This window comes from Zeus faber (assembly GCF_960531495.2).
Source record: "Zeus faber genome assembly, chromosome: 14".
NCBI lineage: Eukaryota > Metazoa > Chordata > Actinopteri > Zeiformes > Zeidae > Zeus > Zeus faber.
The window spans coordinates 26073253-26093257 of record NC_137200.1 but is presented as its reverse complement, the minus strand read 5'-3'; the positions used below and the strand labels follow the sequence as shown (position 1 = coordinate 26093257).

The 20005-nt window shown below is 46.8% G+C and overlaps 1 protein-coding gene across 3 annotated transcripts in view; it reads right to left on the bottom strand.

Moving 5' to 3' along the window:
- Nucleotides 1–494: 494 nt before the first annotated feature.
- LOC307240572 (RNA-binding protein Musashi homolog 2) overlaps nucleotides 495–20005 on the bottom strand; it is a 229858-nt gene continuing 210347 nt past the window's right edge. For 2 of the 3 annotated variants that reach the window (XM_080014390.1, XM_080014392.1), the window contains exons 12-15: nucleotides 8365–8544; nucleotides 4912–5066; nucleotides 1100–1168; nucleotides 495–543 (exon numbers count right to left, since the gene is read on the bottom strand). In XM_080014390.1, the coding sequence (XP_079870516.1) occupies nucleotides 1127–1168; nucleotides 4912–5066; nucleotides 8365–8544 (377 nt within the window). In that variant the 3' untranslated portion in view covers nucleotides 495–543; nucleotides 1100–1126. Of the gene's footprint in view, nucleotides 544–1099; nucleotides 1169–1770; nucleotides 1828–4911; nucleotides 5067–8364; nucleotides 8545–20005 lie in introns of those variants that run through there. The other variant, XM_080014391.1, reaches the window with a different exon arrangement.

The following is a 20005-nucleotide window of genomic DNA, read 5'->3' as shown; positions in this document are numbered from 1 at the left end:
TTTGTATTGCCCAAAAATAGGTAATTATGGTTAACAATGAGACGTCACGAGAATGAAAACGCTACGTAGGATTTATTACTGAGATACCCCTCTGCAGCTCCGTCCTCCTGCTTCCTTCACCACAAAATGAAGACGCGACTTGGCCAAACCCCCCACCCCCACCCCCCCCACCCGCCGCCCCCGAAAAAGGAAAATCCATTTACACCAGTTTTACCATCAAGTCAAATGAAAGGACACGGAAAACGAGGGTTAAAGGTGGAACCGCTCTGACACAAACAGAGGAACAAGGAGACGGAGCGCGAGCGGAACGAACCAAACCGGCGGATCGGACGGTTTGGAATATAGTACAGCAGGTTGTTTCTTCTGAGATGACTCCCCCCCCCCCACCCCCACCCCACCCCCACCCTCACCCCGTCCTAACCTCCCCTCTCCTCCCTCCCCTTCCCCCCACCCCCCCTCCCCCCCTCCTCCCCCTCTCCGTGAGCGCTCGCTGTGCACGCTTCACACTCGTCCGCTCGTCGTCCCCAGAACGCCAGACACACTCTGTCCAGCAGAAGAGAAAGAACGAGAGAACAGAGAGAAAACTTCAGGACGGCATCACATCTAACAGATCATTTTATATAATAATAATAATAATAACAATAATAACAACAATAATAACAATAATAACAACAATAATAATTATAACAATAACAATAATAATAATCTATGAAATGGGACGGATAAGAAACAGAAGTTAAAATGGAAGCATGTGCACACGCAGCCACATGCATCAGGCAGTGATGTGCAAATTAAAATCTAAAAGGAACATTTCCACGTCTCGTGTATAAATGCACGGAAATCACGTGGCACTACAAGAATCACAGTTCCGTCTTTGGGAGACGATGCTGCAGGGATTCATGAAGAACAATTCATTTTGGCGATGATCAAGGATGAAAGCAAAATAAATCGGTGTATGAGTGAAATCGGTGAAAAGGTGAAAGGGTCAAGTATTAAATAGCAAAAGGCGTCTTTTCGACGCAACGCGGTGAAGATGGTGTGTGAAATATATCAAAGGCTCCATGAGATCATTCGGAAAGCAGGAAATAAATGTCAATACCTCTGATGGGATGGCAGCGGCCACCTTTCAATGGTATCCATTTGTAAAAGCTGTCGCAATCAACGGGCCCTAAAAGTACAGTTAGTGATTAGTCAGTACATTTCAGAGTTAGTATGACGTCATTTTTCCCCGTTTAGCATGAATGGTACAACCCTGTCCTCGTATACACGCCTGTTATCTTTCCGATGATTATTACCGATTGGTTTGATCGGAGTTTGATCTGACCCACATAACACCCACCCATTCATGCTAAAACACTCAAACAATTCAATTGAAAACAATCAAAAACAACTCCCAATACCATCTGCGAGGTTTCGTCATTTATTCACTACTATTTCACCTCTTGACTCTCCCGTTGTATTCTCAACCAAAACGTGGAAGAACTGATGGAACTTTACCCCAGCCCAACTCTGAACACGACCGCGGTGCAGGGAGGGTGTGGTTTGAGCAGCCACACCTGTCCTGGCTCTAGGTGATTCGGTCCCAGGATCAGTGTGGCTGCATACCTGTCGCTCGTTGATTGGACTAACAAGCAGCGGGTAAAACCTCCAATCCCCACACACACACTCATCGGAGGGGCCCCTGTCATGACGCATGTCCATCTGCTCCTGGGCTTGTTCCATCCAGTCCGCTCTCGATAATAATAACGGTGTCCGAAACCACGTCATCTCTGGGTCTGTGCTGGGAGTCCCTGCAAACCCCACTCGGTTGGCAGGTGGTAATCAAAACTGCCACAACGACAAATGACAAGAACAAAGAGGAAGTCCATTCATTCCTATGGGGCGTCGGACCAGCCAGAAGCTATGATGCGCTAAGATAAGTTCTAAGAGAGGACCATGCCTCTCACCATCACTCAAATAGGCCCTGAATAAAGAGCGACATTAAAGAACCAGGAGTGACTGGTTCTGATCGGTCGGTCCAGATTTCTGTTTTTCTGCCCAGAGACAGCCAAAGAGAACTTATGACTGGTTTGTTTTTTCTCTTTCAATCTCTTCAACCCATCCCATATACCACCACATAGAAGAAGAACATATATACTAGAACAAAGTTTAGACTATATTATATGGATCTGCCAAGACCTATATTCATTTTGATTTTTTTTAAATATTATCATATATATTTTTTTATTTATAAAATGTTACTTGCATGAGTGTATATTGTATTCTCTGGATACCTACTGTAGAAAGCCCTGAGGGTCCACCACTGTCATTTACTACATAATATCCATAGGATAATACCCGTAGTTCCAATAAGCAGCAGAAAACAGCCAATTAGACGTGTTTTTGCTGCTTTCATTTGCTTTTCAACCGTCTGTTTCATATGCTTGTTAAATCGGGTGTTAATAATGTAAATAATGTGCTCCCCCGTCCTCACACTTCGTTAATGCAGTCCAAAAAAGAATTCCGGACAAAAAAACAGCCATACATTCATGTAGTTCAGGTATCTTCTGATCCCCCTTAACTGCTTCCCTCCCTTGGTTTCCTGTTAGCTGAAATTTGCTAAAAGATATCGCTGCAGTGCCAGGTCTTTCAGGTGATGCTGTTGATCATGCAGTTATTTGTTATTGAGCAGCTTTTCCTTTCTCCAGCCTGCAGGTTAAGATGCTGTTGGGTCTCTGACAGATGCTTCAAGCTGATATTTCTCTCTTCCACTTTTGACTCCTCCCCCTCCTCTCTACGCTCGGGTTCTCAGTTCCCCAATTCTCGTAACAGCCAGACTGTGCCAAGAATGGAACCAACATTGTCCAGCCATGAGTGTTCATCACAAACAGCTTGTCCAGGGCAGGAGCCGCTTCTCCAAAGGGAACATTAGCAGTTTGACCATTGTCATCCAAATGAGTCCGTTTTATAACGGTTCCCAAGTCCATGTAACAATGCTTTGCCTACTCCCATTTCTGCCTCACCTGCTCCAGCTCCACCACCGGTACTTACGCCCTGGTGGCTGACCACCAGGGCGTAAGTACCGGTGGTGCAACCGGTGCAGCTGCACCGGGGCCCATGACCGCTAGGGGCTGGTGATCTGCACTCCGCTGTGCACGTTCCACTCCTATGGTTCAAAGGTCACATTCATCATCTTGCCGCTTTCCAGGAAAGTGCTCTCTTGGACCACCTTGGACCACCTTCTGGGCAGAGCAGTCTCCCGTCTCCTAAAAATGTCTCCTTGATTGTCCTGTGAATGGGACCTTTGTTGCCTCTGGAACTGTGTCGCCTTGTAGCTGCAGAGGGGGCTCCTGAGCCTTCTGTTCTGTCTGGCATACCTCCAGAGCACACTGACCTTCAGCAAGTTTTCCAGCTTCTGCAGGGAACAATGGTCTTCACCAAATTGAACCTCCTGCTCTGCTCCCGTTCTAGTGAGTGCCCCATGGCTCTGATATTGGGGTAGGAGCCATGTTATCCCCATTGCACCATCGAACACAACTCTTCACTGCCACGTTCACACTGAAGGAAGGGTGGCCTGGGGGAGCCACAGTTTGAGGTGTGGATGGACACCAACAACTGGCCAAACATCTAGGATGCAGAGCGGGGATTCCAGGATTTTTCGGCTTTGATTTCACCCTCACATCTTGACCTTGGCTCAAGAACAAGATGCCTGACGCTCCTTCATGTAAGGAGCCACCTGAGCACCCACCATCCCGAGTTCCAAGATTGTTCAGTGGGATATAGAGGCCCTTGAGGCACTGAATCTTTTTTTAAATATATTTGGCCAACTTGGAGAGTGCGCATCCTGCCTTGCACTGCTTAACAGCTGATCTCTGTGCTGTGGTCAACGTTTCTCAGTCTTTGTGACAATACAATGCAAGCTTTTCTGTTTGGGAGCCAGCCTCGGATACCAGGTATTATTGTATAGCTATGACAATGTAATCAATGTTTTTCTTCCTATAAAATGTTCATTGCATTACGGAATCAATATTTCTCCTCTCACAGCTTGTCATCTCAAGGCCTATCCATTACAGAAGTGTGTTCTGTTAACGCCGTAAAGCATTACAGCGTAAGAATATTTTGTATGCGGCATCTGGGAGTATTCAACATTCAAGAGGTTTATTACTGTGTATCTTTCACATGTTGGTTCAGTCGCAGTAGAAATTGGAACACTATGATTTGAATTTCATCTAAAGGTCAAATAAAAGAGCATTCCCTTGGCCTATAATATTCCCCGGGGATGTGGTCTGATACACTGGCTGACAATGCTCTGACCTCTTCTCCAAGGACGTGAGGGGTCGGAGGAATGAGTGTGGCCAAACATCACTGCAGCTGTCTACGTCCCCATCTGGTCTCAGTGTGAGCAACGGGAGGGATTATTCATACTCTTCCGAACAAGACCTAAGCTATGAAAGACCAAGCCGCCATCTTAGTTCAGATATGCATTAGCATTGGCTTCATAGGGAAGAAATGCAAAATAAAAATGTTGGGACGGTGATAGGGCTTTCTCTGATATATAGAATGAATAGCGGAATGGAGCGGCATGGAAAGTACCCACAAGTCCATTTTTTAGATAAAACAAACTCGTGCTCATTGAAGGAATTCATTAACAGGGAAGACAGAAGATGTATATATCAATCAGGTTAATGGCTGTTTGTAATACCTTGTGATAAGTGTATGCCACTATATGCAATTACTCTATGGAGGGAGTATTTTTCACCACGTCATTATCATACAAAGCGTTGTTTAACAGTTTAGCAGAGCCAATTCGTTTTACTACAGCAGAGCTACAGCATAAACTGGAACACCTGGTGACATTTTGATGGAAGGGAACAGGAGGCCGTGACCAGGGTAAGGCCCGAGTACAGGGAGCGCGTACAATAAAGTACTCACGGTGATGCTGGGGCCGAAGCCAGAGCCGGGCTGGGGGCTAGCAGCACTGATGTAGTTGCCCACAGCCGAGTCCTGGCTGCTCGGTCCGTACAAATCAGCCACAGGCCCCGGACTGTTGGCCCCTGGGAAGGCGCCGGGCCTTGAGGGGTTGGTACCTGCATCCAGAGCACAGCACATGGACGGCTTAGCGACTCCAACTGCTTCAACGAACGGGCACAAGGTCCAACCTGAGAATACATTACTGGAGTCACATGTCTGGATCTTAGGGTTTTAACTTTATACAGCGAGCGTTTTGTCAGGAATACTAGAATTCAGGGTTGAGAGAAGAAAACGAGGACTGAATCCAGTATGGTATTCTAGAGTTATCTACATGCTCTAGGGGATTATATGTGGGGATAACATTCACTCTACAAGATCATGCACAACACAGGACGTGCGTGGACATCCTTCCACCATGCTAACTACTAGTAGAGGTGCATTTCAAATACTCCCATGCATAAAGTGGAATAGTACCGATTCCCATGAAATTCTTGTTTCGTTCTTTTCCATACCCACTTGTGTCCGACACCAGAGACTGATTGATTTCCCAACAAGCGTCATTTTATAGGTGACACAAAAATACACCTTTACATTTTATTTGCTAATTTACACCAGTGAGCACGACGGCTTGGAAAGCAGGTTCTCTCCTTTGATATACGACCTGGAAAGCAGCTACTAACCACAAAGGAAGAAGCTGAGAGTGCTCTCAATATTCTTTTACTACAAAGAAATAGAGATAGGTGGCGGAGAGGGAGATAAAGACAAAGAGAGAGAGAGAGAGAGGAGGCATAAAAGGAAAATATAAAAGCTTGACCCGAGATCATTTGCAGGTCCAAACTGGAGATGAAAAAGAAATACTGTACGTGACTCGCCACCCTTTGCCCTGTGAGTAAGAGCGGCGCAGACTAATAAAATGTCTCTTGGAAGTCCAGATGCTGAACAAAGGCCAATAACACTGTCAATACAAAAATAAACCAGATGGAGAGCGGAAAAAAGGCAGAGGCGATCCTTTAACAGCAAGGCAGCACTTTAATCTCCTCTGTTGCCAGCGCACACGACCTTCATTTTCACCTCATTCAGCGGCTCCGAGAGACGCAGCGGAATCTGCCTTTAAAAGGACGAGGAAGGAGGAAAAGCTTCCAGAGCAAGGCCAACGCGGCGTCCCGTGCGCCTGGTCCCAGCGGAACCTTGAGATGCGTCCGAGGAGAAATAGAACCTCCACGCGATCAAACATGCGACCCGCATCGAGCCAGGTCTGCACACCTGCCACCCACACACGCACACACACACGCACATACACACACACACACACACACACACACACACACGCACACACACGCGCACACACACATGCACACACACGCACACACACGCGCGCACACGCACACACAGAGCCACTTGTCATCCTATATTTTAACACACCACTGCATGGCCTAACTAACTCTCCTCAGCCCAGTGAGGAGGACCTGCACTGGGCTGAACAATTAACACACTCTATTGCGTCCTGATTTTTATAGGTATACGCTCTGGATGAACTTTCCTATAATGCGGCTGCCTGAAGAGCGCGGTGGCGGTATGGAGCTCTTATCTCACCGGCACAGCCTCCAATAGGCTGTCTTATTAAGTAATTAAAGCAATTTTCAGTTAAAATGGCAATTCTCATTTCCCATGATTGGTGGGCTCCATTAGTGCACGGCTCACGGCTCTGTGTCTTTCCTTAAACTTAAGGGCTGCTCTGTTTTTAACCAGAGGGGCCGCTCTGAGCACATCCCTCGGCAACAAAGCATTTTAATGGTGTTTTACAAACTTATTTGCTGTGCATCACTGTAAAGAAATACCTGAACCAAAGGCTCGACTTGAAACATTGATTTAAATATTTAGGGATCCCATTTTAAGTTGAGGAAGCTTAAAATATATATGCTAAACAAACTGTTAGGCACTGATGCTATACACCATTTGAACTTCACTTAGCGCCATTTAATTTCATTGTTTCATATTGTGTTATCTCGTAGGCAGCAGTCATTTATTTAATCTACTGAGCATGAGCAATTCTCAGCTTTATTTTTACCCAATTATAGTTTTAAGTTGAGTGCATGTGCTATAAATCAACACGCCGAGGCAAGTCGCAGGCCATGTCAAATGACTTCTTGTATTCTTCAGCATTTGGGCATTAAGCTCACGCACGCACGCACACACACACACACACACACACACACACACACACACACACACACACACACACACACACACACACACACACACACACACACACCACCGTAGTTCTGTGTGTGATAAGACATGGGATTATACAGGGAGCAGTGTCTAGTCAGTGTGCAGACAAACTCGTGTAAATATAGATAAAATGGGGTCACTGTGTTTGGAAGCACTTCCTCTGCCTGAGAATGCTGGTCAGCCCAACCAGCAGGGGGCGTAGCAGGCACATCGCCCAAAATAGCTTAGCTTAGCTTCACCGTCCGGTTTTACTCTTCAGACAAAACATAAACACACTTCCTGTGCTGATGAGCCGTCTTCACGGCCGTGAACATCCAGGACATTCACAGACCCGAACGCTCGCCACGGACTCCACACCGTGCGCCCGTCTTAAAAAAACAAGACCACGACAGCGCTGCGGAACAACCCAATCAGATACAGAAACAGAGCTAAGAAATTCTATTCGCTATTCAAGAGTCAACAAAAAATGCAACGGCCCATTTTTTATTCGCTCCTCGCATGCACATAAAGAATAATTCCAAATTAAAAGCATTCTGTTGCGTGGAAAGAATCACACTGCAATTGAGGAAACAAGGTGTGACTATAAACATGATGATAAAGAAATAATGGAAGATACTGAAGAGTTCCACCACTTTTTACTGGGCATGCAGCGGTGAGCTTTAGGACCCTGAGACCGCCTCCCTCCATCTGTCCTCCCGTCCTTCCCTCTCTCTTTCCCTCAATCCCTTCCTCTATCCGTCCCTCCCCCTCTCCCTCCCTCTGTCCCTCCCGTCTCCATCCCTCCCTCCCTCCCTTCTCCATCATTCACTTTCATACTAAAGGCTACTTTCCATGTTGCACTGTACAGGGTGATGATGGGTGAGGCTGAACCTCCATCAGTGCACATGCAGGGAGGGACCGGCCCCCAGGGTGCAAGCAGGGGCCAACATAAACTCCAGAAAAGAAGAAGGAAAATAAAGAAAAACATGCAATGCTATTTTTTTCTAATTAATTTATTTCTATTTGTAAGGGGTTGGTGGTGGGTGGAGGGTGGGGAGGGCTCTTTTTGTGTGTGTGTGTGTGTGTGTGTGTGTGTGTGTGTGTGTGTGTGTGTGTGTGTGTGTGTGTGTGTGTTGCTTTCGAATAAGAAAAATGAAAATCGCTTTTGGTCATGAATCGACAGATGATGGTGCTCATACGAACCTGGGCTCTTAAACTGATCCGGGCTGTGTAGGTGCTGCAGGGGGGAGTTGCAGGCGGAGGTGGCATGCTCACTGTGCAGCATCTGAGCCGCCGGGGGCCCCAGGGAGCCATAGTCGGCAAAGGAGCAGGGCCCCCCCCGCTGGTCACTGGGCGCAGAGTAAAACCCGTAATCGGGGAGGCCTGGGAGATAAGGGTGGGGGAGGAGGGGGAGGGAGGGGAGGGGGACTCCATCATTGCGGGACATCAAACTGGTTCACGGCTCAAAGTTCAACCGGGTCCGGGTCCGGGTCCCCACCCTCCCCCCCCCCCCACCCCCCACCCCCCACCCAGAAGCTACGGCCCTGCCCCCCCCGACTAGAACCGAGAAAGAAGGAAGACGTCCGTCTCTGGAAAAACACGCTGAAGAAAAGATGGAACTCAGGACGGGACGACAAACCCCCTGGGGAGGCGGTGCGTTATTGGACAATAACGCCACACAATAAGAACCGATCGCTCGCTTTAATTTACAGCCTCCGATTGAGGAACAACGGAGGCTGGTGATGAGATTTTGCGTGTAACATTTTTCTAAATAGGATAACAAAGAGACGCTCATGTTTATTGATGGCGGCATATGGAGCGGCTCCAGGCGCTCCTCCTTCTTTAAACGCCTCTGACACAGATGGTGGATTATCAACAGTTTAAAATGTCATTCAGCTATAAGTCCCGGTGACATTTATTGCTCGTCCTCTCAATCCAAGACAAGCTGCTCAAATAAAGAGAGCACTCAACGAAGTTGATCTACTCCGGCAGCGTTTCCACCGCTTCCCAAACCGCGTGTGTGCGTTTTCATTCACTTTTGGTTTCACGCCGTCGCCGCCGCCTCGAGGACTCAGGCCCACCGGGGGCCGAGAGCGACGCCGGCTTCCGCCCATCTCGCACCAATTATTTTCAGACCTCTATTCTCATCACCGTGATGCTGTTTATTGCCACCCATCAAATTATAGACTCTAAAAATGGCGGCGCAGCCATATTACACCCACAGATGTGACAGAAGTCACAGGCGCGTTGCGCGGAGCTCAGGGAACACCCCGCGGCTGTAACGCCATCACATGGGACCGAGATTGAGCCTCAAGAAATAACTGAAACATCCACAGGAGAATGAGAATTAAAACACGTGTTACACATTGTGAATATCACAGGATTTAGGTTTATATAGATATACCAAATGATGGTGTTTTTGATCAAAGTATTTATAGTACCTAAATGTAAAACAAGGTCATTCATAGGCCAATGTGTTGACAAGATGTGGCAAAATATCGACTCCTGAATTTAAAATGACGTCATCATGTGTGACAGTATGCTTCACAGAGCACATTTTTCTTCTGCAGGTTTTGTGATTAAGAAAGGAGAAATGTTATGTATATTGCATATTGTCAAACTGCATGTCAGACAACTTGACAGCGCCACACGCTTCCACGCCCATATAGGGCAGGTCTATTTAAGCAGCCGGTCCCTCCTGCTCTGCCTGCTGTGCTTTGCCTTTCTTGCTGCGCTCCCTCCACCTCCCCTGCCTCCACCCATGGGCTCTACCTTTCTATCCAATGTGGGGATTTTAGCTCATCACTCCTGTGTTTCCAGCTCATTCAGTGTGTTTGCCGTATACCTCACAAGGAGTAATGAGCAGTGGAGCCCGGATGGCAAACTCTAATGATGCAAAATAAATAAAGATCATAAATCCAAGAGTTGTCTGTCAGAACTGAATTTCAGACACTTTGAAGCATAGTTACATTTTTTTGCATAAAGTCCAGCCAATTTTTTGAAGTATTTTCTAAGTATTCCAAGTATGGCAGGTAAGCAATACAAAATAGACCCTGGCATTACATTAAATCGTAATGTGAAGTCGTCGCAGTCCTGTTGACGGAAAACACTGATTATGATCCGGCTGACGCACATTCAGCATTTTCTATTGACTTCCACCTGCAGGCCACCACAGGAAGTGAAGCAAGAATGATCACATGATAAGAAGAAGTTCAAATATTGTACTTTGTTTCAAGGAATCATGTGAAAACGACATTGTTATTCTCTGAGTTAAAATGTTGAAACTTGCAACCATAAAAAGCAAAGTACTTTTGAAACAGTTGCTATATTTTTATAATTATGCCACAGCCCTTCTATTCCCAGTGCAGAGTAAAGCCGACCTGGGACCAGTTATGATCCAATAGGACCGTTCCTCAAACTGGCAACTCCACAACATCTTCCGTTCAGTGATAAGGCAGCAGTTTTGGGGGTTTGGGACTTCTTTACAACCAGACGCCGGGATATTAAGGACCATGACAGGAGGAAAAAAGTTCAGCCTGGCATGTACTTTAGCTGTTGACTGATGCTATGACTTACATTTGCAAAAAACTTGTTGGTATCTGCTTAAAGTGAGACAATTCAAAATCTTTCTAACCTCATCAGGTTTCTAAAGCCCCTTTCCGACTGCACAAAAATGAACAACCAACGCCCGCTAACATCTGGCTTTTTTTGTTTAGTGGGAAAGGTTACACCCGGGCAAATGACTCTGTGGTAGTCACTGGTTTTTATCGGCTCCGGCTCCGATTTGCAGTGATGGAAACATAACCACCGGGTCGACCCGATCATTCTTGATCGTTTTCATTCTTGCCGCGAAGTGTCACGCGTTGAAGTTCCGGACGTTGGCGCATTGATAGACAGGAATATCCGTGTATCATTCGTCATTTCACATCCCATTTACTTGTAGAATCCAAAATCAAAATCAGAAGTTATTGACTTTTTTTTCCTGCATGAAATGTTTTGAGTGTGGGGACCGCTCCGACGGGGACCGCTCCGACGGCACTGAATGGAGGGAACCCCCACGTTCCCCGGCGGGTTCCGAGCCACCCCGGCCGGAGGAGCTTCTCCTCTTCCCGTCGCCAAAGGACCGAGCACAGTGCCTAGAGAATCGGGGCTCTCCGGGTACCGCACATTGGGCGGGCATGGATACTCTGCGCTGCTTTCTCCTGTATTTTTCCCCCAATCACACTGGACACATGACGCATATTCACTCTCATTTTGGTGTAAAAACGGTGTAAGGGCACCGTGCACCTCTGTCTGGTTGAGCTTCTGGAAGCGTCTGGATCAAAAGAGTTGATGTTGCTGCTAACGTTGTTGAGGGAAATCTGATTTTTTAACCTTTATTTTGGGGGGGGCTTATTTTTCCATCATTGGGAGTCAACCCGAGCGTGAGAATCTTTTAAATCGAAATGAATACGATTGCCCCATTGTACTACACATTACAAAAATAAGGCTTGAGTTAAAAAATACAGTTTTCCTTTGAGATGGGTGGAGTTTACAATGCATGTTTCCAATAAATTCTACCGGTGATCAACCACTTCAAAACTGCTGTCTCAGGTAACTTAACAAAAACTAAACTAAAAGCACTTCCACTTCCTTCCTATAGTACCCCCCAAACACTATCAGAAGGGGTTAATGCAAAATGAATAGGTAATCCAACCCACTCTGACGAGGCCGACACTTTCCCAGATTGGATCTCGGGGAATCGTTGAACATCTTTGGCCGTATTGCCACCGACTACAAGAAGCAGGAAATGCCGGTCTAATACCGAGTTGACAACGTTCCCATCAAGTAAACTTAGCTTTTCGCCTGAGCTGAACCGGATTTGACGCTCTGGTTTCTTTCGCTGCTCCCTCCCCGTGACCCAGAACTGAAATTTCCATAAAGCGCTCAGAGAGCTGCATGCCACGGTGTTGGACGTAGATGGAATACGACAGGCGCAGGTAAGAGGCGCCGGGGCGTCGGCAGCTGGACGCTGTGAAGCACGTAGCAACACACTCATCTCCCATGTATCCTCATCAGCGGCCACTGGAACTGGGCAGACTGCGCCCACAGCTGCATTAGTATCACCGATCATATCGCTGTGCCTCAGACCGTCCAACTATTAATATTCACAAAATCTAAGCAGAACAATGGGCTCCTCGTTGGACTTTCTTTTTTTCCACCGCGCACTAATTGGATGTAATTACTCATCTACAAAACAAATGAGCGTGTTAAGGTTGCCTTGGAGACGAGATGGAGAGGCCCGGCAGAGCGGATCGTTCACGGGGCTTCATTTATACTGATAATTATCCTCCCTTCCCCACCTCCTCCTGTCCTTCCCTCTTTCCCTCGGTGACGCTGCCGGGGAGGAGGACCCCCCCCCCCCCCTGTCTTCTGATCGTCCATCTCTTCCTGGCTTCTCCTCCTCCATCTCTATCTGTCTTCTTCTTTTCCTCCATCCCTTCCCCTCTTCTCCTCCTCCATCTCCTCCATGTCCTCCTGTCTCCTCTCATTTTCTCCTCCGTCTCCACCTGTCTCCCCCATCTCCTCCTGTCTCCTCCCGTCTCCTCCTGTCTCCCCCATCTCCTCCCGTCTCCTCCTGTCTCCCCCATCTCCTCCTGTCTCCTCCTGTCTCCTCCCACCTTACCCTCCTGTCCTCTCTCCACCTTCTCCTCCATGTCCTCCTGTCTTCTCCCATTTTCTCCTCCGTCTCCTCCTGTCTCCCCCATCTCCTCCCGTCTCCTCCATCTCCTCCTGTCTCCTCCCATTTTCTCCTCCGTCTCCTCCTGCCTCCCCCATCTCCTTCTGTCTCCTCCCGCCTCCCCCCGTCTCCTCCATCTTCTCCCGTCTCCTCCTGTCTCCTCCCGTCTCCCCCATCTCCTCCCCTCTCCTCCCACCTTCCCCTCCATCTCCTCCCGTCTCCTCCCACCTTCCCCTCCTGTCCTCTCCCACCTTCTCCTCCATCCCCTCCTGTCTCCTCCCATTTTCTCCCCCGTCTCCCCCTGTCTCCTCCCACCCCCCCCATCTCCAGGCTCCTTTAAGCTCACGACTGGTTATATTTGCATCTTCCAAATGACAGAGAATGTGCGCTGAAAGCCACCGAGACACAAAGATAAACACGCGGCAGAACCAAGGTTTCCCTGAAAAGAACTAAACGCTTTAAAGGAAATCCTCCCTCGCTCTCCTGTTGCCACTCACATTCCCCGGTGGCCGTCAGCGCGTGCCGCTCTGCACAAGTTGTAAATAAACCTGCCATGTTGCTTTGAATTCCACAGCCGCCGTAATTAGCTATTCCATTTAAGGAGGGAGGGGGAGAGAGAGGGCGGAGGAGGGGGAGACAGCTCTTTTGCCGCCTTGCCTTGCTTTCACTTTCCATTTTGAAATAATCTTTTCTGAATGAATGGCTGGCTAATTAACAGCACTAGACATCCTTTTCAGAAAGCACAGTCACTTTATAAATAATACATATTTAATGTCTTGTCATTTTGTGTTCAGGGAGGCTTGGCTAATGAATTTTAGCAGATGATTTCTTCTTGGATTTGTTCGCCCTGTTCCCTGTTTTGCCACTATTTACTTGATGCCTCATTTTTTCCTCTTTCCTTCTGTTATTTCTGGCAAAAATGCAACGCAAAAAATTCCAACAAGCTGATCCCAGAGTGGGAAACCTCAATCTACAGCGATGTATCGACCCACTTTGGCAGTGCCTCCTGTACTTCCTCTGGTTCTTCCGGTTCCTCTGGTTCCGCTACTTTATCTGGTTCTTCACATTCCTCTACTCCCTCTGGTTCTTCTGGTTCATCTGCGTCTTCAGGTTCCTCTACTTCCTCTGCTTCTTCAGGTTCCTCTCCTTCCTCTGCTTCCTCTGGTTCTTTTGGTTGCTCTACTACCTTTGGTTCTTCAGGTTCCTCTTCTTGCTCAGGTTCCTCTGGTTCTTCATGTTCCTCTACTTCCTCTGGTTCCTCTACTTCCTCTGCATCCTATGGTTTCTCTACTTCCTCTGGTTCTTCAGGTTCCTCTACTTCCTCTGGTTCTCCAGGTTCCTCTGCTTCCTCTGGTTCTTCAGGTTCCTCTGCGTCCTCTGGTTCCTGTACTTCCTCTACTTCCTCTGGTTCCTCTGCGTCCACTGGTTCCTCTCCTTCCTCTGCATCCTATGGTTTCTCTACTTCCTCTGGTTCTTCAGATTCCTCTACTTCCTCTGGTTCTCCAGATTCCTCTACTTCCTCTGGTTCCTCTGCTTCCTCTGGTTCTTTTGGTTGCTCTACTACTTTTTGTTCTTCAGGTTCCTCTTCTTCCTCTGGTTCTTCAGGTTCCTCTGCTTCCTCTACTTCCTCTGGTTCTTCGGGTTCTTCTGCTTCCTCTGGTTCTCCAAGTTCTGCTGGTTTATCATGTTCCTCTGGTTCTTCAGGTTCCTCTACTTCCTCTGGTTCTTCAGGTCCCTCTGGTTCCTCTACTTCCTTGGTTCTCCATGTTCCTCTACTTTGTCTGGTTCTCCAGGTTCCTCTACTTCCTCTGGTTCCTCTGCATCCTATGTTTTCTCTACTTCCTCTGGTTCTTCAGGTTCCTCTACCTCCTCTGCTTCCTCAGGTTCCTCTACTTCCTCTGCTTCCTCAGGTTCCTCTGGTTCCTCTAACTCCTCTACCTCCTCTGGTTACTCTGGTTGTCCAGGTTCCTCTACTTCCTCTGGTTCTTCTGGTTCCACTGCTTCTTTAAGTTCCTCTGGTTCCGCTGCGTCCTCTACTTACTCTGGTTCTTTAGGTTCCTCTGCTTCCTCTGGTTCTTTAGGTTCCTCTGCTTCCTCAGGTTCCTCTACCTCCTCTGGTTCCTCTGTGTCCTCTGGTTCCTCTACTTCCTTTGGTTCTTCAGGCTCCTCTGGTTCCTCTTCTTCCTCTGGTTCCTCAGGTTCCTCTGGTTCTTTAGGTTCCTTTGGTTCCTCTGCTTCCTCTGCTTCTTCAGGTTCCTCTACCTCCTCTGGTTCTCCAGGTTCCTCTACTTCCTCTGCATCCTCTGGTTCCTCTGCTTCCTCTGGTTCTTCAGGTCCCTCTACTTCCTCTGGTTCTTTAGGTTCCTCTACTTCCTCTGGTTCTTCTGGTTCCTCAGCTTCTTCAGGTTCCTCTGGTTCTTCTACTCCCTCTGGTTCTTCAGGTTCCTCTGGGTCCTCTGGTTCCTCTGCTTCCTCTGGTTCTTCAGGTTCCTCTGGTTCTCCAGGTTCCTCTACTTCCTCTGGTTCCTCTGGTTCTTCAGGTTCCTCTACTTCCTCTGCTTCCTCTGGTTCTTCAGGTCCCTCTACTTCTTCAGGTTCCTTTGTTCCTCTGCTTAGTCTGGTTCCTCTGGTTCTCCAGCGATGCTCTCGATTAATAACTCAGAACCGACGATTGTTCATGAGATCTCCGGCTTCAGCATTTCTGCGCCGCGGGAACTTTCTTCCAAGCGTTTTGCTGAGTTTGTCGTGTTCTGTCGTCTAAAGGTCGGAGCGGCAACGTCCCAGAGGGGCCAGGCGGAGCCGAGCGGGTGCATCTGCCGAGCACAGCTGTGAGCGCCGCCGCCCCCACGACGGCCTGGATGAAACATGACTTAAAAAAAAAAAAAACTCCAAAAAATACACCAAAAAAACCCCCCCCAAAGTGCAGTTTGGTTTTCTGATGCCGCTCCGTGCTGCACCTCATACTCAGCTCTGTTGGGTGTCCGGAGCAGCATCTGCATCCAGAGCGCTCAAACCTGGAGGAGGGCATCAGATTACTGAGCTCCATGACGATCAAAATGCAGATCGTTTTTTGCGAAAGGATTCTGCGTCCCTACTCTCAAAGGGTTCAAATGGATAACTACGAACTACATGTCAGGCCCGACATCGAGGCAATTTTCATTTTCAATTTGTTCAATTCCCCTTTCTTTACATTCTTAAATGCACTCGGCTGGCACTTTAAGCACGACAGGTGTTTTCCGGAACGAACGGACCTGCAGTTCGTCGCCAATCTCCTAATTTATTCAAAGGGTCCAGTCTGTCATTTGGCCCACGTTCAGTGATGTGATAAAAAGAAGAAAAAACAGATTTAAACTATTATCAGAGGGAGGGAGAGAGAGAGAGAGAGAGAGAGAGAGAGAGAGAGAATGAAGAGAACAGATGGAGGTGTGATCCACAGAAAAGAAGGCGGAGCATCGGGAGCCAGGGGAATCGAACATTCATCCTAAATTGGACGGACACGGGGCAGACGGCCTCGCGGCTCGGTTCCCTCTCGACTCCGATATTTCGGCGAGCTCTCACATCCAGGTGACATGAGGATGAGCTACACGCAGCTTTCATCACTCCTTACATTTAGGTTCATCTAAACACTCATACAGGAGCTGTGGGTCACAAGTTTCTGTCTCGAGCCGGTTGACCACCACCCTGACACGAGCACCAGGAACCTGCTCTTTTTCTCGGGTGAAATCAACGGATTTGACTGTTTTCAGCTCTGGGCTCCCAGACGACGTGGGCCGAGCCGATTTCTCCTCAAACAAAAGGGAGAAAGAGACGATGGCCAGGGAGGCCCTGCCAGAGGTCAGAGGTCAAACCACTGGAACGTATACAACAAATAATGTATAGTGTGTACATAATATATTCTGCAGATACTGTCTTTCAACAAAGGAAAAAGAAAAAAAAGAAAGAGGAATTAAAGAGAGGACGGGCGACGCTCTCCAGATACAGACTAACAGCAACAGAAGGACTTCCACGGACTAGAACAAGAATCAATCCTCATTAATGTGGATATTCTGACCGTTGATTTGAGCGGTAGAACAGTCTATAAAGCGCAAAAGACGATATTTAACTATATCACGACAGCCTGTGTGATAGAGCGATACCAACACAGCAGTTCCACAACGTGTGACACTTATCTCACACAGAAATACCTCCTTTTCCTTCAGGTGGAAAGTGACTCATGTTCAGTTAGCGATTACAGCATCCTATAAGAATTGGGACATTTTTCAGGTAGGTGACATCCCGGTGACGTCGCGGTGACGTCACGGTGACGTTACAGTGACATCACTTTGATGTCACCACCCCCTGCTGGTGGGATGTGTTCTAACCAAGGCGTCCCCGTCAGACCAGTCACCCTGAAGCACTTGGAAAAATGGTCTTCAAGCCCCCTATGCCATTGGTTCCCAAACTGAGGTCGGTGGCCCCCTAGCGGGACCTTGACAGAATTGCAGGGGAAATTATTAGCAAAATTATTCTTTCATTACGAGGGAGCTCTGTGGAATACTCAATTCGGATTCAAGCAGTCAGTTATTTCTGAATAATGACCGTTGCCAGGGCAACCACTTCTCCTGGCTTCAGTGAATAGTTTATTCATTTGCAGGGTAATAGCTCTGTATTGGAGTGGACGAGTGGAAGCTCTTAAACTAGACATACTAGTTATGAAATAATTTCAAATCAAGTCAGCCCTTTATTCAGTCAGTAGCGTAGGATAAGCAGGATAACGTGCAGCCAGGCAATCGTTACCAATGAATAACTCCTAGTACTGACGTGTAAGAAACAGGAGTTTGTGTTTCATGTCTTCCGTCTGCCTGAATCACCTTGTTAAACCCATTTCAGGAAAATGGCAAAATGTTTGGACAAAGTTCTCACGTTAGAAGTGCACTCACCAGTTCTGAATCTTTATGATCTATTTTCCACCAAAACAAAGCCTGTACTGGAAGTTTTACCACATTTGGTTTCGGTATAATTATTGCTATTGATAATGTTGGGGGAAAATTCTCAGAATTTTGAAATCGAAAACTATTTGAAACAGAAGAACGGCAGACATCATGGTTTACATCTTGTTTGAACCGGTATGTCACAAACATCTTGTGGTTGAAGTTTCATCCAAACCGATCCACATACGGAGCAGAAACTTGTGGAAAAACGACCGAATTTGATCGATATCACAGACACGCTTCAACGCCAAAATATGTCCAACCCGGCTAAAAGTATCTGGAACACAACGATTACAGAAGCTAGGAATATGGTTGAGGTGTCATTTAAACTGCTATGTCACAAGCATGTCGCGGTTCAAATTTTATCCAAATCGATCCACATGTGGTGCAGATATTAGCGAAAAACGGAACAACTTTGATCCCAAATATCCAGCTGGTCCTGCTTGACCGACACGCCCCTATTCATAAACAAAATGAAGGAGATGAGATTTACAGGAAGACGCTTTATGACGTCATCACATTATTTACTGTAAATGTACAGGTCCTGTTTCAGAATGTCCATTCGGACCGTGTCCAGTGCGCGGTGGTTAGAGATTACAAACTATACGTTTACTTGTATATTTATGTACCTTCTTACCTGGTAAACGTCTGTGGATCTGTTCTATTGATATTTTATCTCACTGGTCCCCATTACTTTGCTGGAATAATGAAAAAAATAAAAATAAAAAATGTAATCCACAAAAAGTCGTGACCACGCCGAGTCGAGTGATGCGTTCAAGATCCAGGAAGGCGTCGGAAAAATAGAAGTTGTGCAATGGTAATTACTCACAGAAATACCACAACATTTTTCGTATTTCTCACCGAAAATTGAAGGACATTGGCGTTACACTGAGAACACAGTCACTTTGTGACATCATGAACCAATGCTATAACTATCCACGGTTCGTCTCTGAGTGGTCGTAAAAATCGAAAATTTGTAAGCGCAATAAATATCTAACACAACTAAACTGGACCCCGTGTACTGCTGCCTGCATCAATATTTATAATAACTATTATTGGAGCATATCCATATGTCTGCTAGCAGATCGATAGCCTTTCCATAACTAGTCGGCATTTCACTATCTGAAATACACGAAACCTGGAATTCCACCGACATGGTCACATCATTTCTTCAACATCGGTCTGAATGGTAGAAAAAGAAAAACAAGCAAGCAGCGAAGTGGCACATGTGATGGATCAGTTTGGTGTAAAGCGTCTTAATGTCTATTTACTTCTGGTTTGGGTCTGAGCTCGGGTCAAATAAACTTCCTTGAATCCACTGCGTCTGCTCCACAATAACACTGGAAATAATGTAGAAATAATGATTGTAATCTGTTGAAATATTTTAACAATGCTTAAATATGAAAGATACATAGTGAATTTAAATTGTGGTTTAATTTGAAGTGGATGTTCCATCCGGGCCTTTGGTGCAAATTAGTAAGTACATTTTTCACAGTATATGTGTTCACTAAAATAATATTTGCTTTGCAAATAATATTTTGCAAACTGTACTTTTAACTTTAACGCATTCTTATTATTTTAGGTTGGAAATCAGGATTCATTAGCATTTGTATAGATTTAAAGACGAATATTGTTATTGTAAATTGTAATCATGATTTGCGTGAGAATAAACGCTCAGTAGTACTTTCAGAAGTATTATAGCCTCTGTTATATCAGGACACTGGACATGACTGAAGTAGTTTTATTGTGAATACTCGGTTTAAAGTACTAGAAATGTCAATGTGGTCCTTTGTAATCAGGGAACTTGTAAAGTAATGTGTGTGTGAACGTGTGTGTGTGAGCGTGTGTATGTGTGTGTGAGCACATGTGTGTGTGTGTGTGTGTGTGTGTGAGCGTGTGCGAGCATGTGTGTACGTGTTGTGAGTGTGTGTGTGAGCATGTGGGTGTGTGTGTGTGTGAGAGTGTGCATGTGTTTGCGTGTATGTCAGCGTGTGTGTGTGTGTGAGAGTGTGCATGTGTTTGCGTGTATGTCAGCGTGTGTGTGTGTGTGTATGTGTTTGCGTGTGTGTGTGTGCGTGTGTGTGCGTGTGTGTGTGTGCGTGTGTGTGCGTGAGCGTGCAGGAGAGCGCAGCAGCAGGACGTGCGCAGAGCGTTT